Source organism: Apus apus, chromosome 2, assembly GCF_020740795.1.
Source record: "Apus apus isolate bApuApu2 chromosome 2, bApuApu2.pri.cur, whole genome shotgun sequence".
NCBI lineage: Eukaryota > Metazoa > Chordata > Aves > Apodiformes > Apodidae > Apus > Apus apus.
In genome coordinates this window covers 87,851,395-87,874,359 of record NC_067283.1, presented here as the reverse complement: position 1 = coordinate 87,874,359, position 22,965 = coordinate 87,851,395, and the positions used below count along the sequence as shown (strand labels likewise).

General features: G+C 39.3%; 1 protein-coding gene across 11 annotated transcripts in view; it reads right to left on the bottom strand.

Annotated features, from left to right (window-relative positions):
• FHOD3 (formin homology 2 domain containing 3) overlaps positions 1-22,965 on the bottom strand; it is a 383,220-nt gene that overhangs the window by 6,720 nt on the left and 353,535 nt on the right. For 6 of the 11 annotated variants that reach the window (XM_051610566.1, XM_051610573.1, XM_051610569.1 and 3 more), the window contains 3 exons: positions 19,490-19,513; positions 16,696-16,870; positions 14,262-14,423 (listed from right to left, as the gene is read on the bottom strand). In XM_051610566.1, the coding sequence (XP_051466526.1) occupies positions 14,262-14,423; positions 16,696-16,870; positions 19,490-19,513 (361 nt within the window). Of the gene's footprint in view, positions 1-13,420; positions 13,459-14,261; positions 14,424-16,695; positions 16,871-19,489; positions 19,514-22,965 lie in introns of all 11 variants that reach the window. The other 5 variants (XM_051610567.1, XM_051610571.1, XM_051610576.1 and 2 more) reach the window with 2 other exon arrangements.

Sequence of the window (22,965 nt, the reverse complement as noted above, 5' to 3'; positions counted from 1 at the left end):
CAAAACTTTAAAAATCCATGATTGTCTTTTTTATTTAGAGACAAGTGACTATGTGACTGCACACACTGAGTGTTAGTGTCCTAGTATTTTTGGTGCCATAACTTTCAGGTGAATGGGCTTTGGTTCAAGATATAAATGGGGTGTTCACTCCACACTTTGATGTTCCTCAAGTACAAAATGCATATTCAGAAGTTGAAGCTGCATGCAAAGCATAAACAATGACTTTACGTGGAACAAAATATATTCTGAGCCCCAAAATAATGAAGTCAACAGGAAACTCTTAGAAAAAACAATTGCAGACAGAGGCTGAGGGCTTCTTGCACCGCTGTCATCTAGCACAATTAAGACCTCTAACTTAATCAGGTATTTGGTCCATGTAACTGAAACTGGGTGGTCATACTCAAGGGTCGAGCAGGAGGGAGTGGATTGGTATAGAAAACACACGGATAAGAGAAAGGGAAAATACAATGTAGTTGAACATTTGGTACCATGCAGGTAGGGCAGATGTGATCTATAGTGAAACCACTTTCATTAATTACTGAGGTTAATCAAATGAGCTGGGAGTGCTATATATGTAATTGTTCCTCCATTAACAAACCTTTACTTGAAAGTTTTTCTTCAAGGCCCTGTTCTTTCTCCTACAGGATTTGCATGCTTATTAGACATCACTGGGAGTCTGCACAGCTGCTTTTTATGATATCCACTTTTTCCTACAGTACTGACCAGCAACATCTTCCAAGTTTAACCATGCTGACCTTAAAGCAGTAAAAGGTTAAATGTAACTGATAAAGCTAAAATTAAGAAAGACTAAAAAGGTACTACCAGGAGAGCAATACACTTCAAAAAATGCTCTGGTCTCCATGGTTCAGAATACCCAACATAGACTTTTGAGTGGTACCCTTTTATACTTCTCAGATTTGATAACCAGATGTCCACAGTGACAACGGTTAATTTCTAGACATGAACTATGAATTACCTTAGGGTCTTAAGGTGTTGGTGAATCACCCAATGCTTATTTCTGTATCAAAATGAGCTATATCAGGAGTGAAAGAATAAATACAAGAAGGCTGCAGCAAAACATTTCTGTCTAATTAAAAGCAAAGATTTCCCTGTGCAGTTCACTTGCTTACCTGCCTGTGTTGCCTCTCCTTTCAACATGTTTTTTTCTATACCCTCTATAACATGCAGCCAAATGCAGACCATAGCTAGTTTGGCCACCAAACAGCAGAGTCATGTCAACACAGACTAATGCAATTGATTTTCAGAAAAGCCTATCAGAGACCTGCCAAAAGTCTCTGTCAATAGACTCAAAGACTGGATATTGCTCCCTTCGAGAGTATTCCTCCTCTGTGGACATGAACTATCCAAAGCAGATATACTGTTGAACCGAAGAAACTGTCCATCACCAGAGAAAAAAAAACAACAGAGTGCTTACAGGAGACATAACTTTCACAGAAGGCTGACTAGGTGACATGACATCTTCCCACTGAAGGCAAAAGTGAACTGGGAAACTGAATGCAGAACCAATTTCCATAACACTTTTGTGGAAGTGTCAAACCAAACATATTCATGACTGCTCTCACACATATCCTCAACTCTCTCTGACCATAGTCACTCACATTTGCAAACTGAGCACAATAACCACTGTAAACCAAAGCTATTTTTCTTTTCAGATAGTAAGACAGGAAGAGAGAGGAAACTAGCATTTTTTTGTTCCTGTTTGTAAACATTTAGTAGGAACTGAGATACTCTGCTAATGCTGGTCATGTACTGGAATAATAAAAATTCTGTTCTTATTTATGACAATGTAAATCTGGAATAACCTTCTTTTGGTCAGTACAACTACTACTGCACAAATAACTGGGTCTGAGACTCTGTCTAACAACTGAAAGGGAAATGTGCATCTCTCTTAACCTCCACCAAGCAGAATACAGTTGTTTAAATTCCTCCTTCAGCCTGAGTTATGAGAAAGTCAAATGGATTTACCACAACATGTCCTTCTTTGAAGAAAATTACAGGGGTTTATATTCAGAAGTCATAATCAGGAGTTAAAATACCATGGTAGAAACTATCTTCATGGAAAAACAAGGAAGAAAACTTATGAGTCTACTTTAAATAAGTAAGTTTTGTCTCTAAATCTCCAGATACCTACCTATCAAACATGCTGAAGTCTAGTCTGAGCAGTGTGTATATAACCCTCAGATGATGGAAAAAATAAATACTGTCTGCAGCATGTGACAAGGGAAAGTGTCCTGTCCTTGCTTTGCTTTATGACTCACACAATGGAGGTCAACCCTGCATTTTTTCTTTTTGTGCCACTGCTCAATGCTCAATGAATTGGTGGGGCATATGCAGCTGTCACTAACCAAAACAATCTCTTTGCATCCCTCAGTTCACTGGTCTAACTTGTCTCAGCTCCCTTACAATACAGAGAAAGATAACTTAGATTAAGTTATTGCAGTGACCTAAGTTTTTAAGGTCAGCAGTTAGAAGAAAAGTGCTCCAAACTATGTAGGACTTTGTCATAAGGTGGTCATAATGAGATAGCCAAGAAAATAGTTAATAAAAAGCAAAGACGTGAAAAATCTTTCCAGTGACAGAATGGTTCCCATGAATGCTGATGGCTGCTGACTTGTATAAGCCAAGTGTGTGGGGCCAAAAACTGCACAGTACTGCAACTAGTGGCAAGATTAAAGCTGTCCACCATCAACAGGCAGCCAGAAGGATAACAGCTGATAGAACCATGGTCCAGACTCAAAAGAGGTAATTCTCGTCCCTGCAATGCAACAGGCCAGTCTGACAAAGATAATCCACTTGTAGTTTGATGTGTTTTGTACTTAGGGAGATGAAAGTGGCCTGATAAAGGGTCTCTTTATATGAAAACTATAACTAGTACGTGCAAATTATAGTACATTTCCTCATCTGAAGACACAGTGAACAGATGCGGTATTAGTAGTGACACAAGAACCAGCTCCTGCAACTCAAGTTCTGCAGTGGCTTGTGGACTGTGGAAGCTTGTGGGTGATGAAGCCAGGAGCAAGTTCAGTCATCTACATGAGCAGGGACTGCTCTGGGAGGTGGATGAACCTTGTCTTGACATGCTGTTAAACAGATGTCCTCAGACATTTGTCTATTTGCTCATAAAATGCTTGGTAGGGTTCCTCTACCTTAGGAAAGTTCATGAACGTGTTCAGTCATCAAAAAGGAATGCAGAGAGATATTTTCCTTCCATGTTTTATAGGCACTGCAAAATTACATTTCTCAAACTAGATCTTCACTCTCCCCTCTTCACTGAACTCTGTCGTGTCTCTAACAGGACTAGACATAATATGTTGGCTTGTAAAACTCTTGGCCTGCTGCAGATCACATTAAACTGAGTTATGGAATGTATTCTGGAGGCAGTGACAATAAAAATAAGACTTGCAAATGACCTTTTAGGTTCTTTAAGCAATTTAAAAAATATTTGCTAAAGAAACATAACATAGAGAGAATAACTTTTACTTGTCACAAGCAATGCCTGCTGAGATCCCATAACCAAGAAACGAAATGTTATTTTTCTGGGGTGAGAGGGCATTATATTCTTTGTTAATCAGGAAATCTAGAATTTTGTTTGATATCAGTGTGCTTATGATTAACTCAATGAGTGTGACTCTGCTTGTTGGGTCAAAATCTACACAGATATGTAGTCCTCACAGTACACTGGGAATGTTTTTAAAGAGAGTAATTCTCTAAGTGTAGCTTTCTCAGAGAATATAATCACCTAGGGTTTGGTTGTTTTTTAAAGAGCATTCCTAATTTTGCCTTTCCCACCTTTTTTTAATTTCAATTTTAATTTTTTGTTTATGATGCAAGCAACAGTAAAGATCAGTCTGGCTGATGCCATTTATTCTTGCACTTGCAGTGGCTTTTGGCATGTTTGTCTGCACTTGTATGGACGACTAATTTGAAATGCTGAATATTCTCCGCATAGATAGGACCATTCTCCTGCTTGAGAAGTTACAGAATTAGAGTAATTCCTATTGCAAAAGGATATACCAGCCACAGAACTTCCTTTTGGGCCCAGCTCCAAAGTAATGCAGCTGCTAGGTGGTGATTTGGAATGAAGAAAATTTCAGGTAACTGTAAATTACACAGCCAGGACAGCAGAAAGGGAAGATTATAAGAGGCAATACAGGCCACCTCATTTTTTTTCATGTTTCTTAGTTTTATTTTCCATTACTTATTGATACCCAGCTCACACACTCAGTTTATTTTCTCATGTATTACATTAAAGATATTCTCTTGGACTGCACTACAATGAGTACATCAATGACAATTTGCAACTCAGAAGTTCAATCCAGACAGTCTTACTCATATTCTCTTTTTTAATCCTTTTCTGAATTTTTGTATTTTTATGTTACTATCTATATGTTATACTCATGTTTAATTATGCATATATCATTGCTTAATATGTGTAGACCTAAATATTTAATAAAAATAGGAAAACATTATGTGCAGAGATTTTTCTTAGAGGAATTTGTAGGTAAAATTTTGGATTTTATCACGCACTTCCCTGAAGAAGTACAGCCAACCTAAATACGGTGTTTGTCCAGGTCTGCTACATAAAAAAACTCCAGGAAACATGATGTTATTATCGTCCTGCATTTTTGCTTTGAGTCCTGTCAGAATTTCCTAGATGGCACAAGTTTCTCCTGAAAAGAATTTCTGTAGCTCACAGCCATCTCCTGGTGTAACCTATGGTGTCTGAGACATAACGAGGAGCCTAGCGCTGGAAAAGGACAAAGTGGCATTTTGTAAGGAAAGCTTGTGTTTCATTTCCAGGTGGCTTATGTTACAGGGAACAGAAAGTAACATTGCTGTAGAGAACCTGGTCTGCATGAAGAACATACTGGTTTTAAAGTAATGTTTAATATGTAGTTGAAACTGTTAAGTTTCCAACTTTATGCATTTCACAGATCACCATTTACATAGTCCCAACAGTAAAGCAGAAGACTTAACTCCTTCCTTGAAAGATTTCTGTGACAAAACCCCCCTAATTTTTCCAAGTTCTGTGAATGCTGCTGTATAAATTACTATTAAAAGGAATCCTGCTGCCAACTCTTTCATCATTTCTCCCACTGAACTTCACCAGTCAGAAGTGATTCCACCACTAACAGGTAAAGCATCACTAACAACTGAGTCTGCGTATAAGCACTATATACTACTTTCAAAACCAGACGGTACCTTAACAATGCACAGGACAAAAAAAAAAAAAAAAAAAAAAAAGGCAGGAGATGGGATACAGAAAGTAAGCCATCTAACACAAGTGTTACAGGTATGCAGCCTTTACATTCCATGTGAAATTTTAAAATGACCCACTGAAGGGGCAGCTCAGGCTTATGGAAGCAGAGCTGCCTGTTGGAGGTGACTTGACAGAGGAGTGTGACCACATTTGACCACTCAGGCTTTCTGAAACGCCAATTAATTATCCCAAATAGGAATCCATGCTCGGAAACAAAACAGTAAAAGGTATCTCTGTGAAGCCATCATTAAAAGTAACTACTAACACAACAACCTTGTAGTTACGCTAACCAGGCGGTGCTATTCTGCCTAAAGAAAGCCATATTTATACATACACATATATTATTTTTGTTTTGACAAAACGCTGGGGCAAGATAAATAAAAACAATTTCTGCGTGAAACATTTTAGCTCAGGAAACATTTTCTGAGAAAGACCTCGCTCCAAACACGTTTGCCACTCGCATCAAGCTTAGTCAAAATCCCTGCCTCCACGGAGCCTTGTGCTGCACTGCTTGGTGGCAGCAGAGGGCTCTCCTCGGCAGAGCTGATATCGCGATGCTCCTCCGGGAAGCCACAGACAACATGGCTTTTGATACTGCACTGCTTTTGTCAGGCAACTGGAAAAGCAACCCAGCACTTGCCTGTCTTTTCTCGTTCTCACATGAAGCATTTCCCACAGCAACTCCCTAATTCTGTCAGCCAGCAACTCACTGCTGCCGGTTTCTTACTTGGATGCTGAAAATAATAATAATAATAATAATAATAATAATAACAATAATAATAATAATAATAATAATAATAATAATAATAATAATAATCATCATCATCATCATCATCATCATCATCATCATCATCATCATCATCATCGTCACCATCTTTCAGGAAGGAAGGATGATGTAAATAAGGACTGAATTACTGACTGGAGCTAAACTTGAAACCTACTTTAATATGGAAAGAAACCAAACAAAATACATATCCTGTCAACTTAGGGCTAACAATGCAACTCAAGTAAACATATTTTTTTAATGCTTAAAACTTACATATCCCACTTTTGGGAATGAATCCTGTGACAAGAATTCAAAAGCCTTCAAATACACCTTTAAAATATGCCAACTGAAATGAGAATGGAGGGTCACACAGAGGAATTCACTGATGCAGTGAATAGCAAACTAGCGGAAGTGAAAACAACGATTTTTATCTCTTGTAAGATGTAAACAAATTAATTAATTTTTTTCTACAGAAATACAGTGGAAAAAGTACCAAAAGTATATACCATAACAAAAGTATTTATATGGAAAATGTCAATACCAATACTATGTGACCTGGGAACATGAACAGCTTTATTTCCTACATATACTGACATCACTTGCTCTGCCAGTTTCTCTCATACTGCCTTAGCTTGTTCTTTCTTGCAATAAAGAAAGCACCGTTTAGCCATGAAGAGATGGTCGGAGAAATTCCAGCACTTGTAAAACCTTCTCTAGAAGCCCATGGGAAGCTGCAGAGCCCTCCCTCTTTGTTCCTCCCAGTGCTGGAGACACAGCACAAGAAGGTGCCCATGGTCTGCCTACAACGCAGGACCCTGCCAGCACACAGGCTTCCCCTGCTACCAGGTGCTGCCACCTGCTGAGAGTGAAATCTGAGCAGGGGCTGCTACTTCCTCCACAAAGCAGAACGTCTGGGTGGGCATTTAATCCCATGAGGTGACAGTCACTCTAAAATCACCAGGGAAAACCCATTAAAGGAGAAGTTTTCTCCTTGTACCTACATCATGTCTATGTGTTTGGGCAATCTGGCATACTTGAGATTGCGGACATGTAGTATTCAACATCTGTCTCCTCCCTGTAAGCTGAAATACACAGGGATAAAATACATGTATTGTTTGTAAGCAGGGCATATTTAATTCTGTCTTCCCAGATCAATGAAGGACTTCTCACCTTCCTTTTTTTTTCAGTTGCTGTATTAAACAACGCTGCTCAATTTTGAGCAAATACTAGATTCCACAGGATCTCTAAATACTGGTACTGAAATACAAAGAGCCCCCAAACATATAATGAGTATCATAATAAAACAAATTATAGAAATGACTCACAGATTCCTCTAAAACAGTGATGGGAAAAAGGAATTTAAGCCTCTTTTACAACCATTTTTTTAAACTAGGTTTGTAAACGAGGCTTTAAAAAAACCTTTTGTTTTGAAGGTTGCACGATGTAGAACTGTACAGAACTATGGCAATTTCACTTTCACGGTCTTAGGAGCAGGCAAACACTCTTGAAAAAAACTTGAGATATGAAAGGCAGAGTTTGAAACTCATGAAGATTGCCAACAAAACACATAGGCACTATACAGTTGAACAGTTAAAAAGCAGAATGCCTACCCCTGTCTGTCAAGATCAGTTGTTTTTAAAGAAAGCTATAAAATTAATGTAATACAAATTGTAAAGCAGAAACTGAATACTTGTAAATATATATGTACCAACTTAAAAATGGTATTAATATAAAAATTCTCTATGTCTTCAATTATAATTGCCAAAATGGAAAGAATTAAATGAGCTATTCAGGCTCATGCTTCAGATAAATACACTTATTTCCAGCTATTAAACCTCATTATGAGACCTACAGGCTACTCAACTAATCCTCCTCCTCTGGTTTGCTCTCCTACAGCTGTTGATGCTGGCCGCTGGCACAGGTAAGATAAAGGACTACACAGGCCTCACCCTGATCAGGCGCATCAAATTCTACAGCATACTGTGGTCAACTGTACTATTATTAATTCACTAGCTGTTTTTTTTAATTGCTTGTATTGTTATTTGTTGTAGCTCATGGAGTTCAGTTCCATCATATTTGCAAAGATCCTGCCATCCTAAGGATGAAAGAATGTATTACTTAAAAGGCATCCAAAAGACACTCGCTATCTTGGCATCTAGTGGAAATAACCTTCCAGCTGCCAGAGTTTTAAGTGCTTTATCTCATGTTCTGTTTTCATTCAATAATTAGATTTTTATTAACTGGGTATTGACCTTCTGAAGGCTTAGTACTTTCTGTGAGAGCAGGCAGACTTTTATACAGAATACTATTTAGTTTTTCAAAATGCAAAGAATTGTTGCTAAACGTGAATCACTAACTAGATTACTCTGCCCCCTCCTCTAACTCCTGATAAGATCCAGTTACTCAAAACCGAAAAAATTAGTTGCAAACTCTGAGTGAAGTTGCTTGCCTTTAAACCATTTTGTATAGACTTTCTTTTTGTAAGGTTTTTATTTTTTTAAAAGCATAATTTCCATTAACTCCTGCTTTTAGTCTGGCTATAAATACCAGAAGAACAGTCTCCCTCCTGGTATTTTGGCACTTCTGTATCTTTTCATAGCCAGAAAAAAGTAAGTGGAGAGACATGAAAATGAAAAGTAATGAAAAAACAAAGAAAAGAAGAAGTAAACTGAAATACCCTATGAATGCCAAACAAAAAATTCCACACCTCTGGATTCAAATAGTGTCCCATCTAGTATTTTGTTTGCTTACAAACCTGCTTATTCCAAAGCAGTGCTACATATGTTACTAAAACTTGTCTAAAGCTTGTCTTAAAGCCTGGTCCTTTGGCAGAGCTCCTTCCCATGTTTTGGCACCTGATGACTGTGTGCTAACTCCTATTTCACTTTTACTGAAGGTGGAATTTAGTATGAAATACCTGACCTGGGATGTTCTGTAGTCAAATTTAATCCACCGGCCCTGAGTTTATTTGTCTAGGATTCAGGTAATCTTGACTCAATTCCTATGTCTTCCACAGTCCACTAGTATGAATCTGACATATTCCTTGGTCGGGCCTTCAGATCCATTTCTGCATGACGACTGTAAGATTTTTTTACTCCCTGCTATTATGAAAACAAATCAACAAATCCTTATGAGATATTTCCACATCTCAAGGGTCAGTCACAGGGTATATTATTAGGTTAACATGGGATTCCAAAACCTAATAAAAGAACAAGGTATAATCATGTCTCTCCTCTCTTTTTTCTTTTTAAACATTGCAAATAATTTTTGATCAAGTAATCTCATTCAAATATTGGATTACGTTCTGATTCAATTATTATCTGCTTCAAGCCTGTTTCTCTAACTCAAATCTAAAGCAGACTTTCAATTTTATTAGAATCTAAGAGAAGTAAGAGTGCACACACGGAGAAACTCTGAGATCAAAACAATATGGGGGAAAACAAGTCTCTCACTCTGCAATGTGCTCATGTAGTGTCTCCAGCAGAATCCAGTACAACCACCACTGTGCTACTCCCCACCAATACGAGTCACAATAGGGCCCTACATTATGGTTTATCATTCAGGGCCAGCTGAAGAACTAGATGCAAACAGTGCTGTATAGTTAGGCCACCTTTAAAGAGCTATTTCCTTGGCTCAGTTACCTGATATTATTTGCTAGCATGAACACATTGGGATCCCCAATCTTTGACCACTGCCTTGAATTTAGGGAGCCAGGAGACACATTTTCTAGCATGCAGCATGCTTGATAGTGACACATTGTCAAGCATGCTAGTACTAACAATTCATAAATAAGCAGGAAGATACTTGCAGGTTCCTGTTTTAGCCTTGAAGTAATTGCTAGTCAGCTGGTCTGGTTTCACTGCCCTGTGGCTTAATCAGCACTTGAACAAGGTAAGAAATCCTTAGGACTTTCTCTTGGGACTTCTTTCAGAGCCTCGCCACAGCCATTCATAGAAGCCAGATATCAGCACTGTTAACATTTCCAAGTATTGCTCTGCATATGGCAGAATTAGTGCGAATACCTCCCATATGCCTGTTCACAATTATTAAACTGGAGTATGGTGTTTCATGATGCTGACTCATGGGAATCGTATCACTCTCCTGAGGCAGATCCATTCAGATAAATGAGACCAACAGAGAGATGGCACGTCTTTAAGAGGCTAATACTGAGAGAACTGAGTTTATGTTAGAGGATGGATGTTTTAGATAAACAGTCAGGACAAGAAGGAAAGCAGCATTATCTTCCTATTTGTCTATTATGGAGTCTTTTTGGGGGGGTTCTTTTAATTAAATGTCCATAAGTAAAATTTTTATCTTACGGATGATTTTGCTAGTCTTTATGTGTCTTCTGTCACCTCAAAGTTGCTGTGGCTATGACACCTATTTCTCTTCTCTCTCTCTTTTGAAGCAATTGGCAGAGGCTGGTTCATCATGATGTGAAATTCTCATTTAGTAAAAGCATTTTCTAAGCAGCCCTATTCTTTATATACTTTCTTCTCTTATCTCTGTTCTTGTAATCCTCAGAGCAAACTCTGCTTATCTGCCTTAATTGTTTTAAATCAGCTCTATGTATTAAATAACCTCCTTCCTTTACTGTTTTTTGAAATCTTAGTGGTATCTCATACAGAGAGTTTCATTTTTCACAAATCCACTGGTGCAATGCCTGTAACATGTTCTGTAAGCTGCTAAAATTAACTTCAGCAATTGTATTCAATGGAATTTGAAATATCAAATAGAGTAATTCTTAAAATTTCCTTATCCCAATTTTCCTTTGCACTCGTTGTTTGATACGGCATCATCTGTGAAGGTCATCCTAACCTTATGGGAGAACCAGACAATTCTAACTACATTATTTTTTATTTCCTTGCTATGTTCAACAGCTCCCCATAATGTTATAAAAACTTTTCTCAAAGAAAGCTGCCCTCAGTCTTCCAGAACACAAGCAGTATATTTTCAACATAATTTGCATATTATGCTTTTAAACTATGCTGAACTGACATCTCTAGGGGCTGGGGTCTGTAGTTTGCATACAGAAAAAGGACATCATAGAAAAAAAAAACAACAACAAAAACAAAACAGCTGAAACTTCCTATGGCAACTTTACCTGAAGCTGTGTTTGATTGACCACCTCAAGGGGTGACAGAGCATTTCAGTTTCTGTGGCTTATTAAATTCTGTGGTTTTATGATGAGGCTTCAAATGCACAAATTAAACTGTAACGTAGTTTTCTTATATATAACACCACTCCGGTGTGTCTGGTAGGCTGAACACCCATCATGAGGCAATGACTTCCAGTTGGTTACTGTACTCGTGAATGTCAAATTTTATCTTAAAAACCCTCCACTGTCTAGCACAGAGTTAGGTTTACTCTGCAGATCATCACAGGAACTCAGCTGTTACACACTTACTATGTACCTCATCTTTCTGTAGACCATTTCAGCACCCACCTTCCTACTAGGTCTCAGTCAACTTCAGTCATATCAGGATTTATCAGTGACCCTTTGTATCTTTGACCAACAGATACAGCCATTTCTATCTGTCTTTTGTTGGATGACTTATTCTTCCTCCCAGTTTGTAGTTTTGCTGATAATTCTGAGAGTTGAAACTCTTCTATATCATTAAGACCTAGCTAAGCTCTTTGCACACCAGACACAGTCACTGTGGCTCAACAATTACAAAAGGTAAAACAGTTCAAATGAACATGTCAAAATTTTCCATATCCTTGTTCATGTTTTCCTCTCCTTATAAATTACTTGAGCATCACTTGCTTTTTACTTCACATTTTTCTCTTTTTTTATGGCAAAAAAAATATCCCTTATCTGTAAGAATATCCTACCTGAACCACAGGAAAAGTTTACAATGCAATTGCATATAAGCCTTTTGGGTTTCTGATTTTGCTAAAAACACATACCTCAGGTTCATTAAAATCTTTGCTGATTGCCAAGTAAGCCTGAGAAGATTTCCAGTTCTGCACTGAGAGCCATGACAGATATGCAACATGATGCATAGTGAAAATCATCTCTTTCAACTGAGTTTTGCTTTGATGTCCCTGAAGAGATTGAATACCAAGCTCACGGCAAAAGCCAAAGGATGTGTATAGGAGTCTGAAGATTGAGGGTGGTGAATCAAACCCATCAGATAATAGGGTCTCTGCTCTGCAGATGATAAATGTCATAGTGTCTGCTAATCTGTATCACTGAAGTATGCCTAAAAATCTACTTTCTATTATGTTTATGGAGGACCTGTGTTGTATTTCTACCCAGAAGATCCTCTGTTTGTTTACCTCACATTGTGCAATTTACAAAGGCTGGTCTCTATTAATTTAATGGAGAGGCTGTATTATCAGTCCAGCCAAGTGTATTTTAGCACTAAACTATACATTTATTCATCATCAGAGTATATTGACTATCAGAGTGAAACAGATCAGTTTAGGTATTCTCCTTTCACTCTCTCTTTCAGCACACGTCAGCTGAAAGGGATGCTAAACTACTGAACTTTATGTTTGTTTTGAAACTGCCTTTTAATCCTCTTAAGAGTCTCATCCAGACCTTGAAGAACAAACAAGCAAATGACAGGGATTCTATCATGATTAATTACAATGGAAATCAGTCCCAGCCTAAACATTTACTGAATGCTTAATCCCTGATAATGTTTTTACTGAATATAAAAGCCAGTTTGATGGGAAAAATATATCTAGTACTTTTATTATCATTATCCTGTTTTGGTTTGTTGTTTTTTTTCCTGCTGCAACTGCACCTTTGGATGTGGTGTTGGTGGATATGGTTTAGGGGAGAACTTTGTAGAGCAGGGATGATGGTTGGACTCAGTGATCCCAAGGGTCTTTTCCAACCTGAATAGTTCTATGATTCTATGCATCCTTGGGAAAAAGTTACCTGCTAAAAAGCAGAAATAAGAATTTTTGGTGTATGTGAAGGTAGTGTTGCTAACAGAGGAAATATTCTGGCATGGGATAAAGCATGGAAATAGACAAACATACAGGAAGTTTATTTGATATGCACAAGCCAACTAGGGCAGTCAGCACGTGCAGAACATCAGAACTGTGTGGGGAAGTGGGTAGCAGCAGCAGGTGATGCCACAAAGAAGTATGGCACAGGGTATGATGGAAAGTGAGACAGACAATCCAGTGTCAGCTCATTTTCTTTGCTTAAGAGTCTGGCTCATCAAATCAGGCTGTCCACTTTGCTTTTGCTCTTGCCACATGCAGAAGTTCCTTTCTTAGCATGTTGGGGAAAGTGAATATGCTTTCAGCACATGCTAGTTTATTGCAAATACTGCTTACACCAAATGTTTTTCATCATTCACTATGTTAGAATAATTCCAGCAAAAGGAAAATCTGTGTGATTTTTGACTCACTGTTGTTGTCTCCTCTTTGTCCTAACTTCCCAGAAATGCTAAAAAGATGGATGGAAAGGTAGTCAAAAAGCCACATATAGTGAATGACATTAAACAGTACAATCTTATGTTCTTTGGGTACTCATCCTTCTTATAGTGATGACAGTAGTCTCTGCACATAAGGAAAAAAAACTCCGAAAGATCATCACGTCTTAAGCATTGTATTTACTAGCACAAGAAATCAAATTGCTCAAACTTGGGTGTTGCAGCTGAGCCCTGTGGCCATGCTACACTGTTGAGAGACCACCTTATAAATGTGCTACCTTTTCTTCCCAGTAGAAGTTAAGCTCCTCTATAACCACTTGGCAGCCAAGCAGCAGTAGACATTTTGTGTTCAGGGCTGTGGAAGGACAGCACACAGTACGAGAGAGAAAGATTTTTAAAAGGTGAGATAGCTCAAACTACTTTTTGCTTTATGAATAAATTCAGCTACAGATACAACTATTCATCTTTATGCCAGTCCGCAGTACCTTGCAGCATTTTAAGCAGCCTCCATTTGAGGCCTTGATCTGACTTCTCTAGTAATGAATAAGTACTGTCATCTGCTCTAAGGCACCATAAATCATTCTTCTTCTCCTACTGCTAAGGATATTTCAGGTTCTGTAGAAGACAGTCACCCACTGCACACAACATCACGTAAGCAATAGTGCTTAAGAGGAATATACGCCCCTCATAAGTGTATGTTCAAGCTACTATGAACTACCACTGCATGTCTGTCAACTAACAGCCTGGTTCCCACACCGACATACCTAAATATTTGCGTATTTGCTTATTTTGAGAAATGTAATAGCCATATACTCACATGACTTCCTATTTGCTCGTGACCGCTTCCTCTCCCTAGGCACTGCTCGCTGGCTTGGCACTTGGGTGGCAGACTTGACAATGCGATCCATGATCTCGTCCGCTGCATCATCTGTTGCATTGGGTGAATCGTCATTGCCAGCGTTCCACGAACCAATACGGCCTGGAATAGTCCAGCAAATTAGTTGAGGGAAAAGAAGACAGAAAGTCTCTTGTGACACTTCGGCTTTGCAGTTGGCATTTTTTTTGGGAATTACAGCAAACGGCTCAGTCATCGTTACTTCAAATTGGCCAAAGGAGAAGTCTCTGCCTCATGGAGAATATTCCTAAATAATACCCCAAGACTCTGCTGATACAGCAGAGAACCGAGAGCTCAAATGCAATTATAATTTTCTATTCCCTTCAGCCTCAGAGTCTTATTCTTGACCATACCACTGGCAAATGTCTGCTAGAGACTGTCTATAAGCCAAGGATTGCTAGTGTTGTGTGAGCATGTTTCCCTGCTCTCTCCTATTAGAGGCTAGAAGACACAGTACATGTTCAAGATGGATGCAAATCAGCAAGACAGGTCCTTTTTACCAAAAGAGAAAAAGAATCAGTTTCCAAGCATCTGTATCACAGCCCAGTGCAAAGAAGACATGAAAAGAGCAAAAAGCGTGGTTTGACAAGTTTTGTTCTCCCTTTCACAACGAAGAATTCACCTTCTCATCACAAAGCTGTATGTGTCCTGGCACAACTGCGTGTACTCTGCTATAAGCAGAAAAGCAAGAGTACTTGGCAAGCTTTAAAGCTAAACAAGCAGTTTTGGTTAAAACCACAAGCAAACAAGGGAGCCATGTCTCTGAACCAAAGGCTCTGGCACTCCTTATTCCACAGAGCTGTGTAAGACACATCTTTGGGTTCCTCCACTACAGACTACTGTTGCGTGTGCTTTTTATTTTTAAACAATTAAAAGGGTAGCATGCAGTGTGAACACTGCCAGCAAAGCTTTGCAAAATAATGGGTGAGGTAGAATTGCAAGCGGCTACAAATTCACTGGCGAGTCCACTCTATCTCACATCCCTGATGTCAATAAACAACAGTTTTGATTAGCACGTTGCTCTGCTGTTTCTCTCCTGGCTCTTGTCAAGAGCAGTTGTATTACGACAGTGCTCCTGACAAGCCTCTGTCTGGCTCACCCATCCTCTGGATCTGCTGTTCTTCAGGGGAACACAAGCTGACTCTCTTTATCAGGACACACTGTGCCTCAGCATTCAATGGATTACTTCAGCTGTGCAGCTCGTTGCAGTGCAGCTTGAATTATTTCATATTTGTACTTTAGCTGTGAAACTTCTAAATTAGACAGGATCATTGTTTCCAACCTTAATAAACTACACACACGTAGATGTAGTGGTGGATGCTCTGGATGTGCTATCAGTGGTTAAAAAAAAATCAAGGAAGTAGAAGATATCCAGATGTGAGAGAGAAGAAATACCAGAATAGAAAACTCAAAACCTGAATTTTGGTGAATCACCTGTACTCCAAAATCATAGTCCAGGCATCATGTTTATGGGAGGGGGTGAGAGGAAGATGAAACAAAATAAACTGGTGAGCCCAGAGTCTGTAAAATGATTTAGCATAAAGAAAGTGTTTTAGTGGCTGCTTAAATGAAGAGGTGTACCAGCGAATCATGTCTTGGACAAAAACCAAGGCTACTTCATTGCCAAGAATGGTTGTACCAGTGAGCTTTTCTGTCAGAGTATCAGGTGTTGGAACTGGCAGGTTGGGTCAGGTTTTAATTTCCTCCTTGTCAGCTTCCAGCAATCACCCATGCTGACACTTGGAAACATGGGCCTCAGAAAAAGAGGTATCTGTCAGGACATCAAGGAGATGCAGGACTGTCCACAGCAGCTTCTTATGCTCCTAATCTCTACTAAACCCCTTACTTTTGAGGTTGGTTAAAAGATTAATAATATTCTTCCTACCCATTCTTCTCTCCCTAATACTTCCTAAAATGCTGCAAGGCCCTTTCAGTTCAATGTGAATTGCTACTTTCTGCTTGCTTGTAATGAAAATAAAAAGAAAACCACATCGTGGATTTCCTGGATGACCCATTTTGTTTTCATGATGAGAACAAGAATAAAAATTGGGGTACTAGTGGGCAGCCACATTCCTGGTGGAGGGAGAGGTGAGAATTTCTTCTTGGACTCTTCATGCTCCCAGGCATTACCTTGGCTGTGATCCACGTGTTAAAATTTCAGGCAAATTCTTCTACATCACTGTGCCCCAGATCACCACTTCCAGCATGGAAACACCACTGGAGTCTTCTCCTTCTCCTTCCCCTTCAACCCTTCTGCCGTGAGTGCTAAGCAAGGGGGCAACCACCAGCCTTTGGGCCACTGTGCAGCTACTGTGCCTCAAGGAACGTGGCCAAAAGGGAAATTGCCAGCACTTACCTCGGCTGGCTCGGCTTCGAGTACGGACCCCGAGCGCAGTGGTGCTTTCCCCGCCGACCGAGGAGGTCTTCAGCACAGCCTTCATGTTCTCATGCTCTGCAGCATCCTCGGCGTACTGCAGCCCCTGGGGCTGGCCCTGGCAGGGGGGTGAGCTGCTGCTGGAGAACTTGCCGGACTGTGGGAGGAAAATGGATGTGTTGTTTTAGAAGAAAACAGCATGAACAATAGGCCAGAGTCTCATCACAAGAAAAATGTCCTCCTGGGCTTGGTTTGGAGGGCAGCTATTCCCAAATGAGCCAGGCAACAGTTGGTCCTCTACCAGAGCGTGCACTCTGAGCAGAAATAAACTGGAAACTGGGTGACAGCAGAGAGCAGACACAATCAGAGGGAAACCAGATGCATTAGCCTGGGCTTTGTAATTTTGACCTTCTGTTTGAGAGGGTAAGGTACAAAGCAAAACTTGCATTGATACCTTTGACCCAGGCCGGGCCCTATCTGGGGTCAGGTAATGACACCAAGGTGGACAGCATGAGACCTCAACACAAACAAGAAACTTCCTTTTTTTTCTGTACAATTCCCTTTCAGTAAAAAGTCAAAACAGGGAGAGGGGTCTTGGAAGAGACACCTTTACCTCTTGCCTCTGCATTGATGTATAAAAAACTCTCAAACTGCTCTAAACCACAAATACCTACAAATATCCTTAAAATGCATTACCAATAATGCTGAAAAAAAATCCCTGGTGCCAAAACATGCAGCTAAATTATTCCATGGCCAAAACACAAAAATTACAGTCAGCAGTTACTAGAACAAACAAAACCTTACAAGAGACTGAGGAATCTGTCCTCTGTTTCCCCAACCCTCCTTGTGATTTCCCTGTCACCACGGCTACGTGAACAACAGCAGCCACATTAGCTGGGCACGTGGAAGCAGCAGCTCCACTGGTTACTGAAAATGGCCACCTAGAAATGGATGGGAACAGCAGAATGGGAGACTTTCTAAGGAGAAGAGCTTTCATTGCTGGGCTGCCCTTCCTTCCCAGCCTCTGCCTATAAAGGGCTGAGATGTTGCTATTAGTTCCACTGCTCTTATCTACAGAAAGGCTGAAGCACATTTAAAATACAGTCCTGCCTGCAGGGAAAACTGGCTTTGTCGACAGCAAACAGGCATCAACAGATAACAACATCCCTCAGTATTCTCAGTCATACCAATCCAGCATCAGAAACTAAATTATGTTTTCTTTTTCCTTTTAATCTTCCTAACTCCTACTGATTCAGCACAGCTGAAAGAAGGTGGGCTGCATTCTCTTCTTCCTTTCCATAATAAACAACATTAATTAGTCACTTGACATTATCAAGCCAGTCAGTTAAAGGGATGCAAAGCTGCAGGGCCTTTCCATCAGAGAACAGTAAATTGGAAGAGAAGACTGAATCCTGCTTTCAGAACTTTGATCAAGTCCCCAGGGTCTTCAAGACTACAACCTGAAAATATTTAATGTGGAAATCAATGACAGGATGATTCTATTTTAACATAATGACTCTTCAGGGTAGGATAGCAAGTTAACTGAGTAGCAAAACAATAATCCCTAAAAGGCACTGAACTAAATATACCAGTCTGAGATTTATTTTTGATCGCGAGAAGTTTGTTTTCTTGCTGAAATACTAGCTTGGAAAAACTTGATGTGGCAAGCGTGCAAGTGCTAGCATTTCCCAAGTCAATTTAAAAGACAGAAAAGCATTAGAGAGAAACTTCTTTGAAAGTGCATGCCATTTTTGCCTTAAGAATACTCTCTTATACACAGTGGGTTGTAAAGCTAATCAATACCCTTTCTGAAGAAAGGAAAGGATAAGGTTTTCGCATAACTGTTAGTTACTATTCACACAGGTTAGTTAAATGTTGGCATAAACAGTCTAATTAATATAATTGTCTCTATGTGCCCGAAGCTACACAGCACAAATCGTCACTGGGGGAGAAGCTCTATAGCCCTAAGTTTTATTCCAATTCCTTAATTTTCAGATGTTGCCACAGATTAATGACCAAAGCCCAGCCTCTTGAGCAAATGAAACAATTATGAAACAATGAGCATTAAGCTGTATTGTTTTATGTTCAGCAAATTGAAGCTCTAAAGCTGAACAAAAGACACATTGAACAATAGGTGCTTCTCAAAGTAATAAGCTGTTTTATTATGGATATAGCTAGCACATTATAGTTCTCAATCCTTTATTAATTTTCAACATCATCTTCAGGAGCACTTTATGATAAATATATGAACTACTTCATGACTCACCTCTATGGTGACTTAAGTGCCTTATTCCAATTCATAAAGCAAGAACCACTACAATTTGCTTTCTATTCCTATATCCCACTGGTTTTGAACACTTTATAAAGTAATAATATTTGGACTTACACAGCTTAATAATGAGTATGAAACTATCATGGTAATCTGTAGCCCAAGGTAACTGGTGATCCCTGTAACATTCAGGTGACTGATGTTTTGGTCAGTGGAGAAACTTTGCAGTTTAGTGAACAGACATTAAGGATAAGAAATGAGGAAACTTAAAATGATTAATGCCTCAGATCAGGTTATCCTTATTCAAGAGAGTAGGTATGCATATGATTAAAGCTGACTGTAAAAAGGCATTCTTATGATTGAGCCAAAAAGCTACGAGAAAAATGTCATGGCTCATAATTTCAGTTGAGCAGATGGAGTTGAACAGTCCATACTATCTGAGTTAGAAATTAGATGTCACAGCACACAGGGGACATGGGAATGACATGCTGTTTCAGAGAACCATACCTCAGCATCCTCTTCTTCATCAGTCTGCCACAGGAAACAAAGGACAGGGTGGAGAAGGACAAACAGCAAGATTAAGGAAGGACAGTATGGTCAAACCACAACAGAATAAGAAGTAACCATGGTACTGTTTAAGCAATTATAGGAGGACATAAAAATGCAAAGAGTATAAGGAATTAACTCCTTAGACCATCAACTTGCCTTTTTCTATTTTTAAATTTTTTTTAAAATAAGTAATTGTACACAGAACAGACTGTCCCTGCCAATAGGGTGTATCAGACTTTCCTGATTTTAGTTAGAGAAATTACAAACTGAAACTATCTCTAACCCATCCTTTTTCTCTCCCTTGAGTCATGCAGTTGCTTGACCACTTTTTGCCCTGTGGAAGCTAAGAGGACTAGGAAGGACGTCCTCTCTTTTTCCAGCTCTGTTCAGCACAGGGAGGTCCTGGCTGCACTTTCCTCCAGTGCAGAGGTCAGCTTCTTGGCAATTCCTGTTCTCTACACTTAAGTGCTTGTTTTAATTCCTCTTTTAAGCTGGAGCTTTTCAATTTCAAGTTCCAGTTTGACAGAGCATTAAAATCAAATGCTGAGCAGTCTTTGAACAAATGCTTAAAGTTCTTCAGTAGCTGCCCAATATCAGATTGTGGAAATTGAAGAGATGCAATTATCCATTGCCATTCAGGGTTTCCAACCTCTGTGAGAGCAGGCATGCAAAACTATCTTGACAGTTACACTACATTAAATGAAATGGGCACAGCAAAAGACTGTGGCCAGTTCTTAACTTGGGTGTTTACAGGGAATTTGCAAACTATTTAGAGCTGTGCTCCGAAATGCTTGGGGAATTCTTCATCAGGTTGTAAGATGCCCCACATGGAAGGCTCCCAACTTAAAACAAAGTTTCCTAAGTATCTGGGCTCTTTGTTTCCATAATTTTCTGTCTGCCTGTTTATAAAGTGCAAATACAGCCGAGAAACTCAATGCAGCTTTTTTTATTTGTGGGTTTTGTTTTGGTTTGTTTTTTAGAAGAAGCATTCCACCGGTTCTATTCCCCCCTCCCTAGAGTTACTAATACATATTTTTGACCTTATCTCCATCTCAGCTATGATTTCTGTCTGGGATTGATACATTCTGTTCCAAAAACATTCATCATTAAATATGAAAGCCTGATTTACTTTGGCCCTCAGCTTAGTTTCAGCACAGCCTCCATAAGAAGATTAGCTGTGAGAGTACCGAGCAGCACATTAACATTACTTTTTAAGGGTATGTTTTATTCAAGAGTGAGATGCTTATTTTGCTTTGGCCAGAGTTGCACTGACAGAAACACAGGAAGATATTTTGCAGAGGGACTCTGGCAGGTATGTTCCCTTTACATTATGAAAAGATCAATTTGTTTTTTCCATCCCCCAGGAGGCAGGGAGTCACACTGTAAAGCACTTCTTCTGAGGAAGGCTACTGTTCACTTTTTGGCATGGATAAGAAACAGAAAGGAGAAGAACGGGAAGCGAGAACATACTTGTATTCTAATCCATATGTACATCTATCTAATAAATAAAAACCAGTAGGAGAGGAAATTAAACTCAACTATGCAAAAGGCACTCAGAGGAAAGTGAAAGACCAGAGTACACACACTACAAACAGTGTGCTCCAAAGAAAAGTGTATTTTATTATTACTTGATATCAAATTAGATTTTTACAGGAAAGGTCCCAGCTCCTGGCCTTCCTACCAATTTCATGTAGCTAAAAGTGATTTGCTGTGAACTTACATTAAGGGCAATGTACTCCTCTCTGACTTTGCTCATCTCCAGCACTAGGGGCACCTCCTGCTCTGCGGAGGTGGCTCACATCTAGGACCACTGTCCTTCTACACCCAAAGCAACTCCAGTGCTCAGGAGGAGTGGTTCAACATCACTATCATGTTTCTTTGTCTAGAGAGCCAGTTGCCCCCAGCAAATACTGACAACAAAAGTCAAAGTAGCAAAGTAAATAAACCAAACTTTTGTTTCAGGAAGGGAATCTGCTCTCACCTAGGTGTGTACATTCTGCCTTTTCTTCTTCATTTCATCACTATGAATACACTGAGAAGCGTTAATAAACTAGGAAAATTCTAACACGTAATATTACCAAAAAGCACTAGAAGAATAATGCTATACTGAATACCTTCAGAAAATACAATATACTAATTTTAAGGAAAAAAGGCTGCTTGATTCTTCTGTCATCAAATACTGGATGTTGCAGGACAATCTGAAATCTTCTTCCTTTCCTTGCTCCCTTCCTCCCTTGTTCCCTCCCCCCCTCCCATTTTTCCTTTAGGCTAGCATTTCTATGTGGTGCATTTGCTGTTTCAAAAATTTCTTTCTACTACATAGCAATTTTGGAATTGAAATTCTTAAGTATCATAAAAAGCAGAGCTTCGTAATTCTGAGAGACAAGTCCTTGTATTACCTACTACTATTAAAAATCATTAGAAGCTCAGACTTGTATCTATAATTGCATTTCTTCCCTATTTTGCTTGCTTGTTATTTTTAGTGTGTCTGCAATGAATGCTGTCATTGGCTAAAGCCAGATAGAAGGTTACAGAGACTAGGCAATTTTCCCTGTGAAACTGTGGCAACTCACTGTTCTTTTTTTTTTTCCTTACCCCTGCCTTCGTATTTCTCTCTCTTGCAGACAATAATCACCAAGATTTAAACTGACAGCACCCAGTCCACTTTAACTATTAATACAAACATAAAGATGTGGTAAAAGGCTGAAAGAAAGACTGGAAATATTCCCCATAGTGTTTCTCAGCCCTACTCCATATGAGCAATTGCTGACGCTGATGCAAGTTCTCCATGCAAAGAGCCAGCAGACTCTCCACGCAATGAGCCAGCACCCCTTCGCCTTCCAAGTCTGCAGGGGGGACCAAAGTTTAAGAGATACGTGCCTTCTCCTTAAGTACTGGGATTGTTCTGGCTTATTCCTCTCCCATTTTTGCTAAAATCCCTCTTCTTCTGCACAAAAGCAACATACTGTAAGACGATAAAAGTGAGATCCTGAGGAAACTTTCAAAAGGACGGGGAGGTAAATGTCAAATAACCGCACAAACCCTCTAGGTCACCAAAAAGCAGAAATTAAAATTCCACATGACTACTTCTTATTAGAATTATTTTCTACAAAGAGCTTCTTTCCAATGTTAAGATCCGAACTTTTTTCTACCCCTTTGCTGTAACTAGTTGAACATACTGTCAATGCATTACTGATACAGCTTTCATTTCCAGTGCTTTCAAATACAAAACACTAAGAAAATCAAGACCAGACAAAAGCCACAGCCAAGACAGGACTACAATAAACCTCCCCTTTTTCATCATATTTCACACATAAATTTCTTCCACCCTGCTGATTTGGAAACTTGTTTTGAGGTAGATCTGACTTTGAAGTTGTCAAAAGAAGCTGTGACAAATAGTCTGACGCAACTTTAATTCTGTTTTTACCATGTAC